The following is a 22099-nucleotide window of genomic DNA, read 5'->3' as shown; positions in this document are numbered from 1 at the left end:
TAATGTTTTTTTATTGGCAACTAATCTTCTCTGATAAGATAGTTAACCATGAACAACACACACACACACACACACACACACACACACACTTTAAATATATAATTCTGATTATCATCTTCACAAGCCTAATACATATGTAATATGATTAAAAAGTGGCCAGAAAGGTACTTGCTTTGTTTTGCTAGTTTATTTTTATGTGATTTTTATAGAGGACATTATTCACCTTTAGAATTTAGTAATATTTTTATTAAGTGATTAATGAGTCAAAATTATACTTGAAGTTTCTCTTAGAATGTCTTGAATTACCAAATATTTCTGAAAGGCTACTAATGCTGTTAGTTTGATTTTGTAGATAAATAAATCGACTTCTTAAAGATTAAAAACTTGCCCAGAGTTTATAATTTGGGAGTGAGAATTTAGCCATCTTTACACAACCCTGTAATGCCTTTGCATGTAGATGTGCTGGAATTTATGTATTTACCTAGATTTGTTTTTTAAAGATACAGTCTTGCTGTATATCCCAAACTGGCCCTGAATTTTGCAATCCTCCTGTTTCAGCTTCCCTTTGGTATTAAAGATATGAAGCATCATGCCTAGCTTACTTTCAATGTATTTGACAAATAATATTACTTAGTGAGTGGATAGAGTATTTGAAGTTATGATTACATGTGGTTTTAACACAGGGAAATAAGGGGTGTTTCCTACTAAGGAGAAAGTTAAATGTAATTCACTGAATAAAAAAATCTCTTGAAGATATACTTATCCTTAAGGTTGCACATTTGCTTCTCTAGACTTTATTATTGTGTGACTTAGTTTTAATTTACTTATTTATTTATTATAGGGAGATTCCCGGACTCTTGCATTTTCTGAGAATGTGAGTGCTGTTCAGAAATTAGACTTTTCAGATACAATGGTGCAACAGAAACTGGATGACATCAAGGATCGAATAAAGAGAGAAATAAGGAAAGAACTGAAAATCAAAGAAGGAGCTGAAAACCTGAGGAAAGTTACAACAGATAAGAAAAATTTGGCTTATGTAGACAACATTTTGAAAAAGTCAAATAAAAAATTAGAAGAATTACATCACAAGCTACAAGAATTAAATGCACACATCGTTGTATCAGATCCAGAGGACTCTACAGGTATTGTACTGTGTTTGCTGTTTCTGCATTTACTTAATAGAAAAGTAACTGTTGTATTTATCCTTAGCAAGTAGGACAGGACTTGGAGTTATTTTCTAGTATTCTTTTGTACTGAGTCAACCACATGATCATAACCTTATGATCAGTAGCAGAGTGTGCCAGATGACTTTCAAAAGTGAAAAATTCTTTCCATGGGGCCGTCAAGATGGCTTAGAGAGGAAGGGGTGCCTGTTCCTCAGTCTGAGTACTGGAGCCTGAAGGCTTTGAGACCTTTTAATTCCCAGTACCCACACAACGGAAGTACTGATTTTCTTCTGATTTCATTTACCCCCTTCCAAATAAGTAAACATAAAAGAAAGATGTGTTCTATAAAAATCTATACTAAATTTTTTTTAGCCATTAATCAAATTTATCACTTTGGTACTTCGTACACTATGAACCTGAATTCAGCAGCTGAATTCTCAGGCACATTGCTTTAATAAGAAGAGCAAAAGTTAAAACAAAACTACATCCCAAATATTACCTCTTACTTTTCTGTAAGTATAAACATTGAGAGGGAAATGTAACTCATGGTTCCAATCTACGACCTTTTTTTTTTTTTTTTTTTTTTGAGTTGGGGTGGGGGTTGAGACAGAATTTCTCTGTGTAACCCTGGCTATCCTAGCTGGTATCAAAATCATAGTCTGTGCCTCCAGAGTGCTGAGATTTAAGGCATGTGCCATGTCACCCCTCCCCCCAAGCTCCATTTCTTTAAAAAAAAAAAAAAAAACAGATATTTTTTTCAGTAGTACAAGGTATGAGACATTTTTTCAGTAGTACAAGAAGTGAAGTTAGGAAACCTGCCTGCCTCCTTCAGACTAAAGCTAAAGGCAGCATTGCTTTTTGTTGTATCACTTTTCAAGAATAATGTAAGTAAATTCAGCTCTGTAATCCTTTCATTTGCAGAAAGAAAATAAAGAAAAAGTCACTTATGAAAGGTAAAACACTAGTATCAGAGATTTTAGACAAACATGTCATTAGCTAGTAAGATACAATAAATGTAAGATTAGTGGTCTAGAAAGTTAGAAAATACAGTATTTAGTGTTTTTCATTTACTTAATTGCTATCTACATGTGGGACTTAGATCTTATATTTGTATATAAATTTCAACCATGTGCAAAAACTTAATGTTTAAAATCACATAAATAATAGGAAACCAGTCTTTGTTTCACAACTGAATGGTCCCAAAGGTGTGAATTAATTTGCTCAAAATAGTCAAAGTAGTTACACAACACTTTGTATTTCTACTTTTCAGCTAGCAGTCTCTTACCCATAAATTTCGTAATTATATTATAAATGGAAACATGCATTATGAAAATTCTGTTTTTAGTAGTAGATTTTATAAACTAAGATAGTCTGTTGTGTTTGGATCTCTGCCAAGTTCTACATGTCTTGCCTATTGCGTCTTTAGAATTCTAAAATAAGAAACTGCTAAAGCATTAAACTCTATTTAGAGAAAGCATTTTTTTTTTCTTCATAGAATGCTGAGAACTGCCTTGTGATTCATTCAAATGTGAATGTTTTAGTAACACAAGATGTGGCCCATTTGGTTACTCTAGTCTCCTTTAAAAATTAATTTTAGTCAAATAAAAACCCCATATCACAATATGATAAATGTGTGAGTGATTTACATATATGTTGAATTATACGATTTGATGTTTTTTAACAAATGAATATATGATGTATCTAGGGAGACATCATTAGGTCTACTTAGAAGGCCCCATCACTTCAGTGATTTCATTCCTTACCGCCCCAGTCAGTTCCCACCCAGTCCTCAGCCCTAGAAGTCACTAGGATACTTTCTTCACATAACACTCAATAGTTTAGAGTATTGCCCATTTCTTTAGACATTATTAAAAAAAATTGCAGATAACCATCAGGCTGAACACAGGGACCCCAATGAAGGAGCTATAGAAAGGACTGAAGGAGCTGAAGGGGTTGCAACCTCATGGGAAGAACATTATCAACCAACCAAACCCTCCAAAACTCCCATGGATTAAAACAACCTTTGTGCACACATTGAAAGACCTATTGATCCAGTTGAGTATGTAGCAGAAGATAGCAATGTTTGGTGTCAGTGTGAGAAAAGGCCTTTGGTCCAGGGAGGGAACATTTTCCCAATGTAGGGGAATGCCAAGGCAGTGGGGTGAAGAGGGAAAAAAAAAATGAAAAGACCTTTAAACTCTACTGTAAAATTCCTGAGCTCCCTCAGAAACCAAGTTGATAGCATTGTGAAGCCTTCCCTGATGTCTGTTCCTTTCCTCTCTCCTGCTTTATTCATTCACTGTTGTGTTGTAATTTATTTCCATCCACGTTAATGCCTCACTAAATTGTGTGCCCAATGAAGGCTCACACATCTCCTCATGTTCTCCAGAGTTATTATAGGAATGGAGACATAGCAGTATATAATTGTGACTATTAAAAATATTTAAAACCCAGCAAATAAAAATTATACCTTCATTTTTATAACTATTATAAAAGTATATTTTGTTATTCAACTTTAAGCATTAAATAAGGTAGGGGATAAGCCTAAAATTAAGTTTTAGGATAAAACCAAAACCATTTTCTACTGATAGATGTTTTGTTTGTTTGGTTAGCTTTTTTAAAATGATGATGTTTAATATTTACTTTATAGACAATTGGAAACCAAATGAATAAAATGCCAGTTTGTGCTTTGATTGCTTATTACTTTACTATGTTGGAACAAAACTTTCTAATTTTGTTAAAATCTACATTGTGTGTGTGTGTGTGTGTGTGTGTGTGTGTGTGTGTGTGTGTGTGTGTGTGTATGTGTTCACTTAGCACAGGTGTACCCACATTTCATGGTACATACATGGAGGCTGGAAGAGACAACCTTGTGTGTCAGTCCTTGCCCCTTACCTTTCTTTGTCTAGGATCTTGTATTGTTTGTTGCTGTACATGTACACCCAGCTAACTGGTCAGCAAACTTCCGAGATTTCTCCTGTCTATGCCTCCTGTGTCCTTATTAGGAAGAATACTGGGGTTGCAGATGTTTGCATTACCGTGTCTGACTTTTATGTGGTCCTGGGTATCTGAATTCTAGTTGTCAGACTTGCACACTGAGCTTTCTCCTCAGCCTAGATGCTTGTTCGTAATTTACCTCTGAAATAGTTCTTAACTCATTGGTTACACACATTTCAGGGTACATACATGGAGGCCAGAAGAAACATTTTTGTGTGCCAATCTTTGCCTTTAACCTTACTTAGTACAGGATCTTTTATTGTTTACTGCAGTGTAAACAGTTCTATCTATTTGAAAAATAAGGATTTTTATCAGATCAAATTTTTAATTTTATAACGCTGAAATATTGTTTATTATAAAGGTCTGGTATTAAAAATTAAAGTGTTCATTTGCTGTTCTAAGTCACATGAAGTAAATATTTACTATTCACACCCAGAATTCTCTTAATCTTTCATTTGTTTTCCATATACTTTAAAATACGGGGGGGGGGGTCCGATATCCCAGTAGTTGGATAAAAGCAATTGTCAAAATTCAACATCTTTCATGATAAGAATTGAACAAATTGTACTGAACAGAACACACACATGCATGTGCATATGTGAAAGATAGTCTTCTCACAGTTTCTATCACATTAATGGTAAATAGTTGAAAGCTTTTCCTAGAAGGTCAGAAACAAGACAGGATAACCACCCACAGTTCTCAAGTTCTAGAAGTCCTAGCCAGAGCAATTTAGAAGGAAAGGAAATAAAGTGCATCTAGACAATAAAGAAGAAATGGATTATCTCTCTCTGTTTGCTGACCACATTATTTTGTAGAGACTTCCATCTAGCTCCCCAAAATTTTCCTCAAAATACTTTTGAAACTGATAATAAAATTTAGTAAAGTTTTGGAATACAAAAATGGTAGCATTTCCTTACATTAATAGTACAATTAATGAAAATGAAATAAAAAATCTCCTACCTATTAATATTATAAAATTTCACATATTTCAGACTTAATCAAGATTAACAAACCATACAATACAAATTGTTAAATATTGGCTATAAGAAATTTAAATGTCATAAACCAGTGGGAAAATGTATTATGTTCATGGGTAGAATAATTAGTATTGTAACCAAGATAGCGCAGGCCTGAAAACTCTACTAACTTAAAAGACTGGGACAAGAGGATTGCAAGTTCAAGGTCTACCTGGTCAACAAACTGAATTTAAGGCCTGTCCAGATAAGTTAGTAAGGTCATGTCTGAACATGCAATCTAGAGGATCCAGGGTATAACACAGTGGTAAAGGCTTTGCCTAGCATGCTTGAGTCTTTAGGAGGTATAAAATAGTAATGGAGTCTCTGACACAAGATCAATATTCTTTTATTAGAGAGTGGGGTGTACATACTTATGTATATGTATGTGTGTGTGAGTCACATGTATACAGATCAGAAGACAGTTCCAAGAATAGTTCTCTCCATCTACCATAAGTTATCTTCATATAGATATTAATAGAAAAAATACTCATAAAACAAAAGACTGAGTGACTGGAGCCATTTAGTAAAAAAAGAACAACCAGAAATATCGTATGGTTGGTTTTCAAAACATATTTTAAAGCTATATTAATTAAAACAGCATGATGTTGTCATAAAACAGACATCAACTAATAAAGTAAGCTGGCCTAGAAATAAGTCCATACATTCATTGTCAATGTTGGCAGAAGTATTAGGAATAAAATATACAGCAGAGAAGGCCTCTTTAATAAATACTGTTTAGAAAACTGGATATTCATATGTGGAAAAATAAAAATAGACCCATAATGTACCCTTACACTGAATCAGTTGAAAATGGATTAAAGACTTAAATGTAAGATTTGAAGCCATAAACTACAAGAGGCAAACTAGGAGAGAATATTCATGTCCTTAGTCTGAGCAGGACCTTCTTGAAAAATAGATAAATGGGATTACAATATATTTTAAAAGTTTTTGCATGACAAAGGAAACAACAAATTGAAGAGATAACATACAGGTTACAGAAATTATGTGCAAATTATATATTAAGATATTATTCAAGAAACTCAGACTACAGACTACCAATAAAGAAAACATTACCCTGGTTTTTTTTTTGGGGGGTGTTAATTAATTAATTACTTATTCACTTTACATCCTGCTCTTTGCTCCCCTCCTGTTCACTGCCTCCCATTCCCCTCTCCTCTTCTCCTCTTAGTGGGTGGGGGAACTTTTGGGTATCCCCCAACCCCAACACCTCAAGTCTCTGTGAGGCTAGGCACTTCCTGTCCCATAGACCTGTAGGTGTGGTTCATTGATAGTGTAAGACTCTGAGCTCTATTTAGCACCACAAATATGGGCAGGAGACTAAAAAACAAAACAAAACAAAAAAACCCAAGATCCCCCCAAAACAACAAAACTCTAAATATAAGCATTTCGTAGAAGAAATGGAAATTGAAGTGTTTAATACTTAATCATTAGAGAACTGTAACTGAAAAACATGGGGAGATTTTTCTTCCCACCTCTAGATGGGTTGTTTATTTACTTACTTATGTATCTAGAAGTTGAAGGGTACGTGTTGGCAAGGATGTGGAGAGGAGGAAATCCAGGTGTTCTTAATGCTATTGCAAGTCAGTAGGACTAATGTGGGAAATAATATGAAGGTTAAATAAAAGATAGAAAAGCCACTCTGTAGTAAAAGTGTGGGAGGCCCCCATTCCATCTGTACCACTACAAACACAAGCAAAACAATTGCCATATGATTCAGTAGTCTTACTTCTGCGTATTTGTGCAAAGGAATTGAAATCATCACGTGAAAGAGATGGTGTACATACCAACATGTTCCTTGCAGTATATTTTACCATAGCTGTGCTGTAGAAACAATTGAAGTGTCCACCAATTGACAAATTATTAAAAATAGGATTTCAATCTAGGAATATAGTTCACTTAGTAGAGCTCTTTCCTTCTAAGCACAAGGCTTCAAATTCAATCCTCAGTACCACCACTCCCTCATGGTTTTATATGTGTGGGGAATACCAGTAAGCCATTAAATAGCTGGGAACTGTCATTTGAAACAGATTAATCTAGCAGGCATTACAGTACAGTGAGCCAAAAAGAGGAGACAAGTACTATATCAGATTATTTGCATAAGTAACTTAAAAACATCAACCCAGAAATAGAACACAAGGAGCTGTTTAATTAGCCTAATTTGGACATTTCTAGTATATATATGGAAGATTACATTGTACACAATAATTATTCACCAATTAAAAGTATAATAACACTTTTTTAAAGGAGAAATCTCTTTTTACAAAGAGAATAATCTCATGAATGTTATTTTTAGCACACACAGAGACTGGGAGTGTATGGTTAGTTGAGACTAAATGTACCTTAAATGAAAGGTTATGGATCTCTATAGGATGGAGCCACAGTTAAGAATTAGCACCTGATTTAACACTTCTGAGTCTTGGCTTCTTAAGTGAAACATTCTTAAAAAAGAGACTAAGAAAATTGTGCCAGGCTTTCTGGTGCCCCTTTAGATACCTGAGGCAGGCAGATCAGGGGTTCAGGCCAGCCTGGGTTAGGCTACATAGTGGGTTGTAGACCAGCTAGTGCTACACAGTGAAGCTCTGTCTCAAACACACACCAAACCCTACAGCATGTATCAGCCATGGTGTTATAAGCCTTAATTCTAGCACTTAGGAATCCTGGGCCCTGTCTCAAAAACAAACAAACAAACAAACATGTTTTAAGTTCCCTGTTTCATCTGTTAAAATTCTTTTCTTATTGTGTTGTGTGTATGTGTGTGTGGGGGGGGATCTTGGGGTGATAGGGATTGATCTCTGATTAAGCTTAACAGCAAGTGCCTTATTCACTGAGCTATCTCCCTGACCCACATTTTCCATCTAAAGTCATTTTTTATCTTCTCACACCCTCAAAATACAGTAAGTAAATGATTAATCCAGTGATTATTTTCTTTAGTATCTAGAATATATATGAGGATTTTTGTTTTTTGTAAGCAAGTAAAAAAATGGGTTTGTATTTGTTTTTTACCAGGAGAAACTTAATCTTAGCTTTTTTTATTAAACGATCTTTGGATCAATAGAAGTATTATTAATTTAGTTCTGCTATCATAAATGTGGGATGAAAATTAAAACTGAATTTTATATTTAGTATACTATAAAGGTTGAATTTATCAAATGTTTTGTTATATAATTGCTTAGCATTCCTACTATCTAATGAATTCCTTACTCTTGAGCAAACTCTGAATTGTAAGCTCACTGAGGGTAACTGTGTGACTAGTAGCAAATCACTTTTTTCTGTCCCTGGATTTATTTCCTGTTCGCCATAAGCCTACAACTAAGTGGTCTGTAGATCCTTAATGTCTGAGTTCTTGTTAAAATTTATTTTTATTTCTTATTTAATGCATATGTGCACCATGTGCATGCCTTGTGCCTAAGGAGGACAGAAAGGGACATAGAGTGTTACAGGTAACAGTGAACTTCCATTTGATTCCTGGGAACTGAATCTGGGTCTTCTGCAAGAAGCAGCAAATGTTCTTAACTGCTGAGTCATCTCTCCAGCTCCATTACTTCAATTTTTTGATATACTTTCAAAAAAATACTAATATAGTAAATGCTTGTTTGGGGGATTTACTTTGTTTGTTTGTTCTTTGTTTTGTTTTGTTTTTCTGTACCATCCTGATAGTTAAGATATTGTGGACAAACCATAACCTAGACTTACTGAGAACGAAGTCTCAGGAGAGTCACTGAGTCAGTTGGCCTGTGGGCATGTCTGTGAGGGCATGGTTTTAGTGCCTTACTTGATGTGGTAAGAAAAAAGGAAAAGATGGATTTCCTGTGGCACTTCTTGAGTAGAAGAAAAGAATGTCTTTATGGCCTCCCCAAACTTCACTACTGCCAAGCCTTGCCATTATTTTTCTCCCTAAGTCCACATTCAATGGTAACTATTTTCGAAGTTTTACTTTTAAGAATGTCATAAAAATAGAAACAAAGTATGTAGTCTTTACTAAAGTTAGCCTATTGCCTTTGACAGTCATCCAAGATTTAACTCTCACTAATTGTAAAATTCTTCTGGGTAGTCAGTTGTATACATGCATCACAGTCTATCTTCTCACCAAGCATGTCGGAGTTACTGTTTTGTGTGGTTGTTATGTAGGTGAGCAGGCACAAGATAAGGCATGGCCTGTGATTGGACGGTGAAAAAGAAGGGTAGGGACAAAGTTTATGAGAGGCCAGAGAGATAAGGGAAAGGAGGAGAAGAAGCCAAGGTGGAGGAGGAAGATGATTCATTTCCCAATGGGGATGGATTATTATAGGACAATTTGACATGTAGGTGGTTTAGACCAATATCAATTGGCTCCGAGTTTATTGTGTGGATGTTTTGTGGGGTGGGAATTTATTAATATAAATCTGATTGATGAATCAGAAACCTCAGGAGTTTTGATATTACCGGTTGCTGGGGATGGGAACAGTGGAGATCCCCAAGATAGATGGGGCTAGTCTTGGGGACTAGAGATTGTTGTGAGGAAGGAGATAACAGATGAGTATATGTTCTGACCTTTGGAGTTTCATCTTTAGGGATCTTTTAACCATGATTCGTTTTCTGGTAACTTCCAAAGTAACCAGATTTGTTAGCCAGGCTGTTTTCTCTGAACTGTCCTGATGGTCTGTGGACAGGAGGGTGTCCTCTTGCCCTTCCCTTCTATCATGTCTGAAGTTGAAAAGTCTTTGCCTGTGTTGTCTATACTGTTAATGACATTACCCCAGTGGCTGATAATTAAACCTTTAGTGTGAGCATCATCCTGGCCACCTCCACTCTCCCATTCAGGACACAGAGGCCTGATTATGTTTTGTAACAGACCTATTGTCTGTATCTTCTTTACAGCCAGTTTTTTCTCATTTCAACTTAAACATTGCTAGTAGCTTTATTTTTAAACCAGTTTCATTGGGTGGTTGGGTTTTGTTGATTTGGTTGGTTTGGCTTGTTTGCTTGCATCCTTGTAGTTTTGGGTTTCTTGAAGGTTTTTGTTTTTGTTTTTGTTTTAGGGGGTAGGATCTTGTAGCCCAGGCTGGCTTCAAACTTGCTGGTTGCTAACAGTGACCTTGGACTTCTGAGTGTTGGGATTATAAATTCATCTCACAGTATCTCCTGATACTGATTCCATCCTGTTAGTTGTTTTCTTACTTCATGTTTTTAGTGGATCTCCATCCTTTCTCTGTTTTCATTTGTATATAGTACAAATTCATAACATGTCCAAGAGTCCCTTTATATTGGCCTGGCATCTGCATGTTACTTCACTTTCTGCCGATAATCCAAAATCCCATTTTTTCCACAATAGTTATGTTTGCCTGTCTCTTTTACCTCCCTATACTTGCATACATGTTTATGTGCAGAGGTTTTATATACCCAGTGAGACTCCCTTAGAGAAATGGTTTTCCTTTGTGAATGGTTAATTAGAGATCCCATCTCAGTTAGAGTTAGGAACTCAAGTCTACTTCCCATCTCAGTACTGGGACCCAATCTCATTTGGACTTGTGCTGGCCCTATGCATTTTTAAATTATCTGATACTTTTCAGTTTTTTGCTATTTTTATTTCACATTGCATGTAACACACATGAAATTTCTTAAAATTGTATTTCTTGGGGAATTCATATGTAACCAATATAATAGCAATGTTCACTCCCCTCCTCCTCCTCTTTCCCTCCTCCTTTGTGTTCTTTGCCTCTATCTTCTCCTTTCTCGTCTTACTCCTTTTCCTCCTTTCTTCTCCTTCTTCGTCTGAGAGAATAATTAATGCTACCTATTATGTGTTCATGCATGTGAAACCATCCACGGGAGCATGCCACACCAAAGGATGAGTGTCTCCCAACTGCCAGTAATCCTCAGTTGAGACAGAGCCACAGGAGTGCGTCCACCATCTCTGTTGGAATGTTGGTTGTCTCAATCTTGTGCAGGTGACTACAGCTCTTCTGTGAGTTCATGAGTGCTGTAGCTATGTTCTGTGCAGAAAACAGCACTTTCCCAGCAAGGCTCTGTCATGCCTTTTTATATTCTTCTGGCCTCTCTTGTATGATGTTCCCTAAGTCTTGTAGGGTGGGCCTTACTTAGTTGGTAAAGATTTCCCATTTAGGAGCTGGAGAGATGATGGTTCAGTGGTTAAGAGCATTCTGCTTTTCCAAAGGACCTGAGTGTGGTTCCCAGAACCCATGTTAGGTAGCTCACAACTGCCTGTAATTCTAGTTTCAGGGGACATAGCATCATCCTCTTCTGAATTCTGCAGCCATGAATTCACAGTCAATCACGTATTCATATACAGACACACATATGTGCATATAATTCAAAACAAATCTTTTAAAGAAGATGTCTCATTTAGAGCTGAACACTTAAATCAATAAGTGAAGTCTTTACCAGGCTAATTCCACAGACTTTTTTTCTCACTTGTGACTTTACTCCACTTCAGATTTTAACTGTACCAGCTAGAGCTTTGTCTTAATACTTGTTGAAATGTGGTTTCAATATTCATCAGTTTTTACTTTATTTTATGGCTATATTTATCTGTATGTCTGATGAATTGGAATAAAATAAGTATCGTATCTGTATTCTGTGGATTTAGGGTGAAAGTTTTGTGATTTGTAACCATTCATTGCCTCTTATGTGCTGGAATTATAAGCATGTGTCATTTACACCTGGCCTTTTATTTGGATCCTAGAGGTCAAATTCATGCTCTTGTGCTTGAAGGCAAGTACTTTCTTGGCAGAGCTGTCTACTCAGTCCAGATTTGATTTTATTAATTTTTTTTCAGTCAATTCTTTGCTATTTGACTGTATCATTTATATTTAAATAATTACTGTTATACATATATATGTATGTGTATATATATATCTTCTTTAAGCATTTGCTTTTCTCACCCTTAGAAATCAATTACTTTGTAGTTATTGATTTATGTAGATGGTACAACATTTATACTTTCCTGGTAATTATTATCACCTGTCCCTGTTCACCTTTCTTCTCCATCCATGTGTATCTACTTTGAGTTGATTGACAATCCTGAATCTATGTATTATCTCTCACTGGTTCTAAAAAACTTTATCTCCGTATTTTCAATGGTAGTCTATTTTTTATGTATCTGATATGCTGTTAATCTTATCTGCTGTAGTAGGTAAGACCAAGTACTAGTACCCAAGATGCTTGGAATCTCTGCGGAAAAACTGAATTGAAAACATGATTGTAATAGTGTGCAAGATTTCAGTCAAGGGAAGAATATTTGTGTCTAGTTAGACTGAGAGATATTGGTGAATGTTTCCTAGAAAAAGTAATGTTCATTCTAATAGTAGTATAAAAGAGTGCGTTTCATTTTTCAGAAGCAGCAGAAATTTTGAACTTAGTGTCATTTGCCTGGAAAGTAGTAGTGGCAGGTTAGCTTGGTGCTGCACAGCCAAGATTTTAGAGCCCATTTCTGATTTAGTATTTTCTTGGAAGGCAATCATTTAAAAATGTTTCTGTGGAAGAATAAGTCCTGCCTACAATCCATCTTAAAGCATAGCAATTTATATTAGTGTTCATAAAGACATTTCATTGAGCTATGTCTATTGCTGTTTTTTTATATAACTTAAAAACGTGAAGCATCTTGATGAACAATCATTCAACCAAATTTATTGACTTTGTATACTATTTTAGAATAGCATAATGACATTTAAAAGATTAGATATGTGCATAATTTCTTATAATAGCCCCCATATTATTTAATTATTAAGTTTTTGATAAGTTTAACAATTGATGAATGGAAATTTGTCTTTCGTCATAATAATGGGCCTAATTTTAAGTGGCAGAGTGTATGTTAAGATTAGGCATAGTGCTGTACCTGAAAAACTACCAATTAGGTGTTTCAGGTTGGTCTGACTATGTAGTGAGTTCCAGGGCTTAGTGAGACTCTGTTTCAAACAAACTACTATGGTAACATTTTTTTTTTTTCTTTTAACTTAAAAGGTAGTCTTAGAATAAATTTTTTTCATCTCAAGCAGGTATTTTTTATTTCTTTTAAAATTTTGTTTTTACATTCCTTTATGTTATGTGTACACCCTTAGGAGGGTGTGAATGTGTAGATGAGAGGACAGCTTTCAAGAGTTGTGTTTTCTTTCTTTCATGTGTGTGGATCCTAGGCATTGAACCTCGAGGTCATCAAGCTAATACACGGACCTTATACTCATTGAACCATCTCACCAACTCAAAGTGAACATTGAGGAAGACTTTTTGTAAACACAGTTATTAACAAGTACACTGGAAACAATCTGTTTTCTGATGTTAAGACTTATCAGTAATCTTTAAGGACAAAATGAGAAAGTGACAAGTAGGAAAGTGATCTCTCTCTCTCTCTCTCTCTCTCTCTCTCTCTCTCTCTCTCTGTGTGTGTGTGTGTGTGTGTGTGTGTGTGTGTGTGTGAGTGTGTTGTTTAAGTATAGTCTGACTCTCGAGCCCATGCTGACCTCAGCTTCACTGTGATCTTCTTGCCTTAGCAGCTCCAGTGCTGGAAGTCAGGCACAAGAAACCGTACCTAGCTATTTCTTTTATTTCTAAGTGGAAAGAGGGGGTGGGGGGCAGAGAGGAAGGGAGATCCATCTTCTGAAGCGTTATCAAAAGATAGTGCTTGCATTTGTGAACTTTGCAAAGTACTTCTCAGAGTTTCTGTAAAGATGAGATGAAGATGACTATCAGCTCTTAGCTGACCTCTGAATGAATTCATAAACCCTTAGTGTCTTTAAGTATTGCTCTTAATAATAGCTGCAACACAGTTGTCTGAAGTCTGGAGCCAAAACCACACCAGTAATTGACAGCCACAATGTTAGCCCTACCATATGGACTCTAGAGCTCTGGCTCAACTGTTTTTTCCTGTGTTCCTGTGTTCCTTCAGATTGAAGACAGTGTATGCTACCTCTATAACTTTACATACAGTAAATATTTCAGTGTCATAGTTGACTTGCAATAATAGATAAGAATTTAGTTTACAGCATTTCTTCCAAAACATAATAAAATTTTGTATGCATGTTTCTAGAGACAAAGAACTTTATTACATTGTCAGGCAAACTATATTTTTTGTTAAGACAGCCCTAACAACCAGGAATTCATCTCCTGATAGAACTTAAGTCCCCACCACATTTTATCCACTGATTCTCTGACCCATGTGGAAACAGGAAGAGGACAGCTTTCATTTCATTTAAAGACAAATGTTTAGACAGGGATCTTTTCTCTCCTCATTCCAGGCTAAACACCATCCACTGTTTTACAAACAACACATTCCTGTTCTTTCCTCAGCAGAGGGCTTTGTATTTCTATATACTTCAGTTCTTTTCAAAATGTGTTTTTGTGGTAGTTATGTCCCAGATTTGTGTGATTTGGGGTCTTTATACAATCTTTGTATCACTTATATAAAACGGGAAGTGGAAAAATATTTTAGAACTATACTGTAGATTTTAACATTATAATCTCAGTGGAGTTTATTTTCTACAGTAACTGTGGCTAGTTAATAGTTATTAAATATTTACTATGTACTACACCCTTTTCTCAAGTCATTATACATAGCTCTTTTAATCTTCACAATAATCTTTGAGGCACATGCTGTTTTCATTACAGAAGAAGAACATGAGACACAGCCATTTAGTAACTTTCCAGTGTTACAGTGTTTGAACTGGATCTTAGTATCTAATGTAATGCACATCTAAGTACTCTTATTTTTTTCTTTTCTTTTTATTTTCTTTGAGACAGGGTTTCTCTGGGTAGCTCTTGACTTTTCTGGAACTTGCTCTGTAGACCAGGCTGACTTCCAACTCAGAAATCCACCTGCCTCTGCCTCTTGCAGGATGGGTCTAAAGGTGTGCCTGCTCCCAAACTGGGTATGGTGACTCAAACCTTTAATCCCAGCAAAACAAGAAGCAGAGACAAGCAGATTTCTGTGAGTTTAGGGCCAACCTCGAACAGTGAGTTCCAGACCAGCCAGGGCTTTTATATAGAAGCCCTGTTTCAGAAAACAAAACAAACAGAAAAGTGTATGCCCTCACACCTAGCTAGATCTTATCCTCTTTATTCGATATGGTCAATGATTCCTGTGAGGTAATCGGAAAACCTAGGTACATTTTATATCATCTTTCTATAAGAATGTGTCATATGTATATAAAATGGTTTTGGTTAATTCAGTTAAAATAGCAATCTTTCCTGAAGTGAATTCTAGCTAATAATTTGGTGGCCTTGTCTGAGTTTTGAAGTAAATAATATCTGTCTAAAGGGTTACTTAAGAATTATTGCACATACTCATGTGACACATGATCATACTGTTGTGTTCTTAAATATTTATACATAGACAGAGTTTAGTATAGTTGCTTAAAGGTCTTTTATATGCATAACTAAGTAAGTGCTAAGCACATAATATAGCACAGCAATTAGTAAGGCAGAGGTCACAACAGAACTGATTAGGTTCAAATCTGGTTTGGCCACTTTGTAGCAGTGTGACATGGGACATGTTTCATAAAATCTTTTGTGTTCTGGTTTTCTTATTTGTAACATGAGTGTAGTAGTTCAGAGCTGCTTATGAAGGTTGACATTGGAGCTTCTTTACCCATGTATATTTATTACACTTATTTGGATGTGTTTTGGGCATGTGTATAGGTGTTGGCATGTGTATCTCAGCATGCATGTGGAGGTCAGAGGACAACTTGTAGGAGTTGGTTCTTTCCTTCCATCATGCAGCTATTAGGCATCAAACTGAGATTGTCAGCTGTAAAGTAAGTGCTCTTACCTGCTGAAGTAAGTGTGTGTGTGTGTGTGTGTGTGTGTGTGTGTGTGTGTGTGTGTGTGTGTGTGTGTGTTTGTGTTTTCTGAGGCAGGGTCTTGCTTCATAGCCCAAGCTAGCCTTGAACTCAAGATCTTATTATTTTCATCCTCTGCTAGTTACAGGTGTGACTTACTAAGTCTGGTCTAATTGTTTGTGCTGGCCTATTTTTAAATTAGGCAACTAATAGATACATAAGAAACTAATGACTTTCAATATGAACATTTAGAGACAGTGTCAAATTATAATTTGGTGACTTTGAGTTTTGGAGTAAATAACATCTGTCTAAAGGGTTACTTAAGAATTATTGCACACATACTCATACTCAGACACATACACATACTCAGAAGTCCAACAAAATCACTTGTGAAGTCATTTGTATTTTGTTTTATTTAAATATTAGCAACATAGTATTCTGTATAATACATGGTAGACATAATATTTGGTCTCTTTATCCCTAACCAATTTGATGTCAATCAATATCTTTGAACAATTTATTTCTATTATAGTTGAATCTCTTGTAGTATAAAAGGGTGTGGACATTTTTATGCTTAATTCATGATCACTTAATATCATTATAAATTATAAATTATAAAACTCATATTAAGTTCTGTTTGCAGAGAATTAAGGTAGAATTTGTGTAATGTTTGGATATTTTATTCTCTTATCAATAATGTGACAAAGGGAGAATTTAATTACTCAATAGAATAGTCAAATTGTGTAATGGTTTAATTTAAATGTAGTAGTATTTGGAAAATTTGGGTAGGCAGAACTCATGAAAAGACTGGGTTCAAATTCACCATATAGCCCACACTGACCTTAAACATGTAATGATCCTTTGGCCTCAACCTCCTATGGGTAGGGATTATACCGTGCCAGCCCCCAAATGGTCACTTTTATAGGGAATAAGCTGAGTTAAGGTAGTTCTGCCACTCAAGTAGTTCCTTTCTTGAGCTGATTGAATTCTTTATTATCTGTAAGCATAAGCAGATTTCATTTAAGTGACTTGAAATTCATTTCAAACTCTGTTATTCTTTGAATATATTAACTTACACGTGATTTCAGTGATAATGTATATCAATTGTATATATAAAATGGGTTTTATTAGGCCAATTTCACACATGCAGATAACTTATTTTGGTCAGATTCGCCCTGACATTCTAGTTATAAGCAACAGTTGATTCTAGTAACAGTCACGTTATATTTTATACACAGATTGTCCGAGGACTCCAGATACTCCAAATAGTGACTCTCGTAGTTCTACTAGCAACAACAGATTGACGGCCTTACAGAAACAGCTGGATATAGAACTTAAAGTAAAGCAAGGTGCAGAGAACATGATACAGATGTACTCAAATGGTTCTTCAAAGGTAAGTAAATCTGTATGTTCCATATAGATGAGTTTGCCTACCCCCTAAAATATCATTTTTTACCCCAGGGTCAACAATAGGAGTAATTTGACTGTCATTTTCAGACCTTCAGACTTAGTTTGTTTGGTAATCCGAGCTCTTTGCTAATGTCAGTGGGTGATTGCTGCCTTCCAAAGCTCTCCTGGTGTAGATAGGGGGCATTTTCATTTAGTACATGTTTACAGATGGTTTTGCTTGGTAAGTTTAGAGTTTTTGTGATCCTGAGACAATTTTAGCTGCAAAGTTGGAAACTATAGACAAAACATAGAAATGTTTTTTAAACAAGAATATAAAAATTATGTATTCTCTCAACCTAGTTAATGGGTAAGGAACATGGAGTTCTCAGTATTTGTAACTTTTCTATAAACCTAAAACAAAAAAAAATTTACTAATATATTTATATAATAATATAAAATTTACTAATATATATAATATATATTACACACACATACATGCGCATACACACACACATATAGGCTAAAATAGGTTTTCAAATTAAGTAGGCTCTGGGAAAGGACAGGTGAAAGCTAACATCCTAGCGTTGCTTGCACTGGCTTACTCTTGTATATTCGTGAGACTGTTACTATAAATACCATTTGCAATCAGTGTTGAGGGAGTAGTTCATAATGAGAACATGTGTTTGCAGATATACTGTGGCGGGGGAACAACATGTGAGGGGCATTTGAGCCATATTCCGACATAAGGGTTTATATAGATTTTATGATTCTGAAAATCTGAAGTGCATTTATTACAAATTCTATCTAGTCTCAAGTTATTCTAAACATTGGTATCTCTGAACATCAGTGTTTCTTCATTTTCAAAACTTAGCTGTGTGTGTTATTTTTGTGTATGGTATGTATGTGTTCTGACATGCATGCCACAGCATGACTTTGGAGGTAACAGCAGTACTCTTACCCTCTACCATGTGACTCTCAGGGATCAAACTCAGATCATCAGGTTTTGGAAGCAGGAATCCTTATACACCACACCCTCTCTTTGCCCCAATATTTTTATTTGTGTGTGTTTGTATATATTTATATGTATATATAATATATGGATGCATGTAGGTATCTATATATTAGATATTAGAATTTCAAAATAAACGATGTTTGGTATTTATTTCTATTCCAGCTTGGAAAGAATGTGAAGCCAGAGGGAAAAGGATCATTTCTTAATGTCTTGCAGCCTACCCTTCCAATAAGCAATGTGTGTATAATAAGTAAGGTTTTAAGGTTAATTATGAAAATTAGCTAGATTAACAACATTTAAAAAAATTTAGTGGCATATGCTTTGATTTGGTAGGATATTGCTTCACTAACCTTTAACATTTGTTATTGGGAGAGAATATTGTAGTTTCCTCTTTTTATCCTAGCAATGCCTTCCCTTCAAGTCCCTTTCTCATATTCATGCCTTTTTGTTTTATTTTTTGACCCCATGAGTCTAACCAGACCCATGTATGTAATCATTGGGTGAAACTTCCCATTATAGGGAGCTTCGAATTCTCTCAAAGATAGCTAGTTCATCAAGGAGAGGTTCCTATGAGCACTTTATTCATACCTGTCTATTGACAGGCCTATCTTGTTAGAGCCAGCAAAACTTATATGGGTTGATGCTTGGAGTGGCTGTGTCTTGCCTCAGAGATGATAATTCACGTCTCTCTCTTCGGGGTATTACATTTCTGTCCACTCTTCCATGGTGTTCTCTGGTGATACGGGTTGTCGCCGCCAAGGAGCAACAACACAGCATTCTTTTCAAAAGCGGTTTATTCAGGAACCGACAGCATGCTTATGAAAATCTTTTTGTCTCCCATCTGTCTCTCTTTCTCTCCTAGTTTTACTTTCTGTTTCTCTTTTTGCTCCCCTTTGGGTTTCTCTTTCTCCTTCCCCTGCCCCCAGGCGCGGTCCTATTGTCCTGATCTCTAGTCTTGGGTGCACCTGCACAGCTCACATGGTGGGAGTTGCTAATCTCAGGCAGGAGGAAGTCAGGTGCTAGTGCTAGAGCATTATCTTGGGACTGCCACCACACAGCCGCTCTCCACAACAGATGTCTTAATTATGAATAAGCACTAAGCTGTCACTTGTTATCAGGATCTTTAGGAACCACAAATCTCTGCATTTACCAAGTCATCTCTGATTAATACTTTATTGATTGTGAGAGGAGGCTTTTGTTCCACAGAGGGCACGTTTTCCCAGTGTAGGGGAATGACAAGACAATGGTGTGGAGAGGGGGATCAGAAGGGAGTGCACCTTTGTGAAGGCAACTGGATGCGGAGGGGGAATGGGAGCACGGTGGGGTAAAGGGATAACATCTCACATGTAAATCCAGAGTATCTAATAAAAAAAAAGAGGAAAAATACTTCATTGATATGGTGTCTCGCTATCTATCACACTCTGGCCTCAAAACTCCAATCCTCCTGCCTTGGCCTACCCAAGTACTGGGATTATAGACATTTGCTTGATTTTATTCTTGGCCTTTACTATAGAAAAGTTTTTATTTTTATCAAAAGTTATGAAGTGTTCTATTACATGAGGGTAAGCATTTTAAAATTAAATTAAGCTAGTTAGTGCTGTCAGTCATAAGATTTTTTTAGTTTCAAGATGATGGATTAATTTGAGGGGTTTAAGACACCTTTAAAGTTAAAGTGTGGATAAAGGGACCTTCAGTTCCATTGTTTTCTACTATTGTCTTTGAGACCTTTAAGACTAAAGAGACTGATAAAAATGTAAGTGTTATGAACATACTAAAATCAAAGAAGTGCATGGATAAGTTACAAAAACCATAGGTCCAAACTAAACATCTGTGAGCATGGTGCTAAGATAGATATTTAATATTCCAGTAGCTTTTGGATTTTAATTAGGAAATCACTTTAATTAATGGAACTTAGAAGACCAAAGCCTATTAACAACTGCTTAGTCTCCAAGACAGTCTTAACATGTTTCTTCTGTCTAGACATGATCTTAACTGTTAACTTCTCAAAGGATCAAAGTATGTTTTTATGAGATTAGAGATAATATTGAATTGAAATTATGTAGTGTATTGAAAGGATCTAGTTTAATACTTACGGTAGGTTCTGAGATATAAGCTTTTAGAAACATGTCTTTAAAAAGCAGTAGCATGTATAAATAATTGGAAATAATAACAGTGGTTTGTGCAAGTGATTCTGAAGACCTGAAGAAAAATCACCGAAGTGCCATAACAAATCATTTATGTCTTTACAGAGGAATTTAAAAAGCAGTTTGATACTTAAAACCTAAATTCAGCAAACCATGGTAGCCCATGCCTATAATTCCAACACTTGGGACACTGAGGCAGGAAGATCATAACTATAATGCCACCCACCATGGACTGTGTAATGAAACTGTCTCCAAACCAAGGGTAATTACTGTGTCCCATGGCGGTATGAGCAGCCTGGTTAAGGCACTGTGGTGGTTGGTAGGGGTATAACTTGTTAGAAGCATACTTTTTAACCTAATTTATTTGAGAGTAAATAGAGTTCATTTTTTGAGTGTATGATGTACATATGTATGTTCAAGTGCATATGCAAGTGGATATGTATATGTGAGGAGGCCAGAAGTTTAAGTAGTCTGCTTTTATAGAAGTCAGGTTAAATGACTCCTTATGTCTTAAAGCAGCAGGAAAAATAAAGGAGATAGAATCAAGCTCTTGGTATCTGGATGGAAAAGAACATAGTCAAAGATGACGGTTAAATGGTTATGAATACTGAATTGAACGTACTATTCACATTGATAATAAATTTACATGAGGAAATAAGCAATTTTGGAGTAGGAATGATTAATTTAAGGTTGACAGCCCAGTCCTCTTCAGCAGTTCAGTTATTGGTCTCTGTATAATAAAATCCCCATTTCCTATATGTGGTATATCTAGACTTGCCCTTTGAAAATTTAGGTCAGGTATTTTCAACCTCCCAGTCAAACCCCAGAATGACTTTCCATCATAGTTTAGACAATATCCAAAGTCCTTATTCTGATTCTGTAATCCCATAAAATTTATCCCTGTGTAATGTTCTAGAAACACTTTTGTTCAATGTGACCTGTACCCTCACTGACCTTTCCTTACCCTTTGTGTATATATATATATATATATATATATATATATATATATATATAGCTAACACACTCTACTCAGGACCTTTGTCTAGGTATTTTCTTCTTCGAAATAGCTTTTTTTCCCTTTTCCTCACTTCCTTAACTTTTTTTCTCGGGTGCTATCATGTCACAGCAAGCTCTTTATTACTGTCCCAACTGAAATACCAACTGTTGTCTTCCTTAGTACATTGCCACTAACCTGAGATAGCTTCTTCTTCCCCTGGATCCCCATCTCTTCTTCCCTTCACAGTGTTCTTTTAAATCCCTGTCTGCCTAGGCCGTCTTTGAACTTACTGTATAGTTAGACTGGCATCGAGCTTGTGCTGCTCCTGCCTCCTGCTTTCTAGTGTTGGGTTCCTCCAGGTTTGTGCAGCCATGCATGCCATATGATCAGTTTCTTTATCATGTGTTTAACATTAGAATGCAAATGTCATGTAGGCCAAGGACAGTGCTTTGCCTTTCACTGCTCTTATGTCTTGGTAGAGCTCCCAGCAATTACACTGTCTGACCATTACAAAGCTTACTACTTTCTGCAGGACTGAGTGCTGCTCTGCCACTCATTTGTTACTGCTTACCTTCCACTGTTCTTTCC

At 35.9% G+C, this 22099-nt stretch overlaps 1 protein-coding gene across 1 annotated transcript in view; it reads left to right on the top strand.

Moving 5' to 3' along the window:
• PKN2 (protein kinase N2) overlaps positions 1–22099 on the top strand; it is a 98853-nt gene that overhangs the window by 38316 nt on the left and 38438 nt on the right. The window contains exons 2-3 of the mRNA XM_080915881.1: positions 842–1142; positions 17208–17362. Of these exons, the coding sequence (XP_080772007.1) occupies positions 842–1142; positions 17208–17362 (456 nt within the window). The remainder of the gene's footprint in view (positions 1–841; positions 1143–17207; positions 17363–22099) is intronic.

This window comes from Micromys minutus (assembly GCF_963924665.1).
Source record: "Micromys minutus genome assembly, chromosome: 4".
Classification (NCBI taxonomy): domain Eukaryota; kingdom Metazoa; phylum Chordata; class Mammalia; order Rodentia; family Muridae; genus Micromys; species Micromys minutus.
Note: the sequence above shows the minus strand (reverse complement) of the source record. Positions and strands in the feature narration are given on the sequence as shown.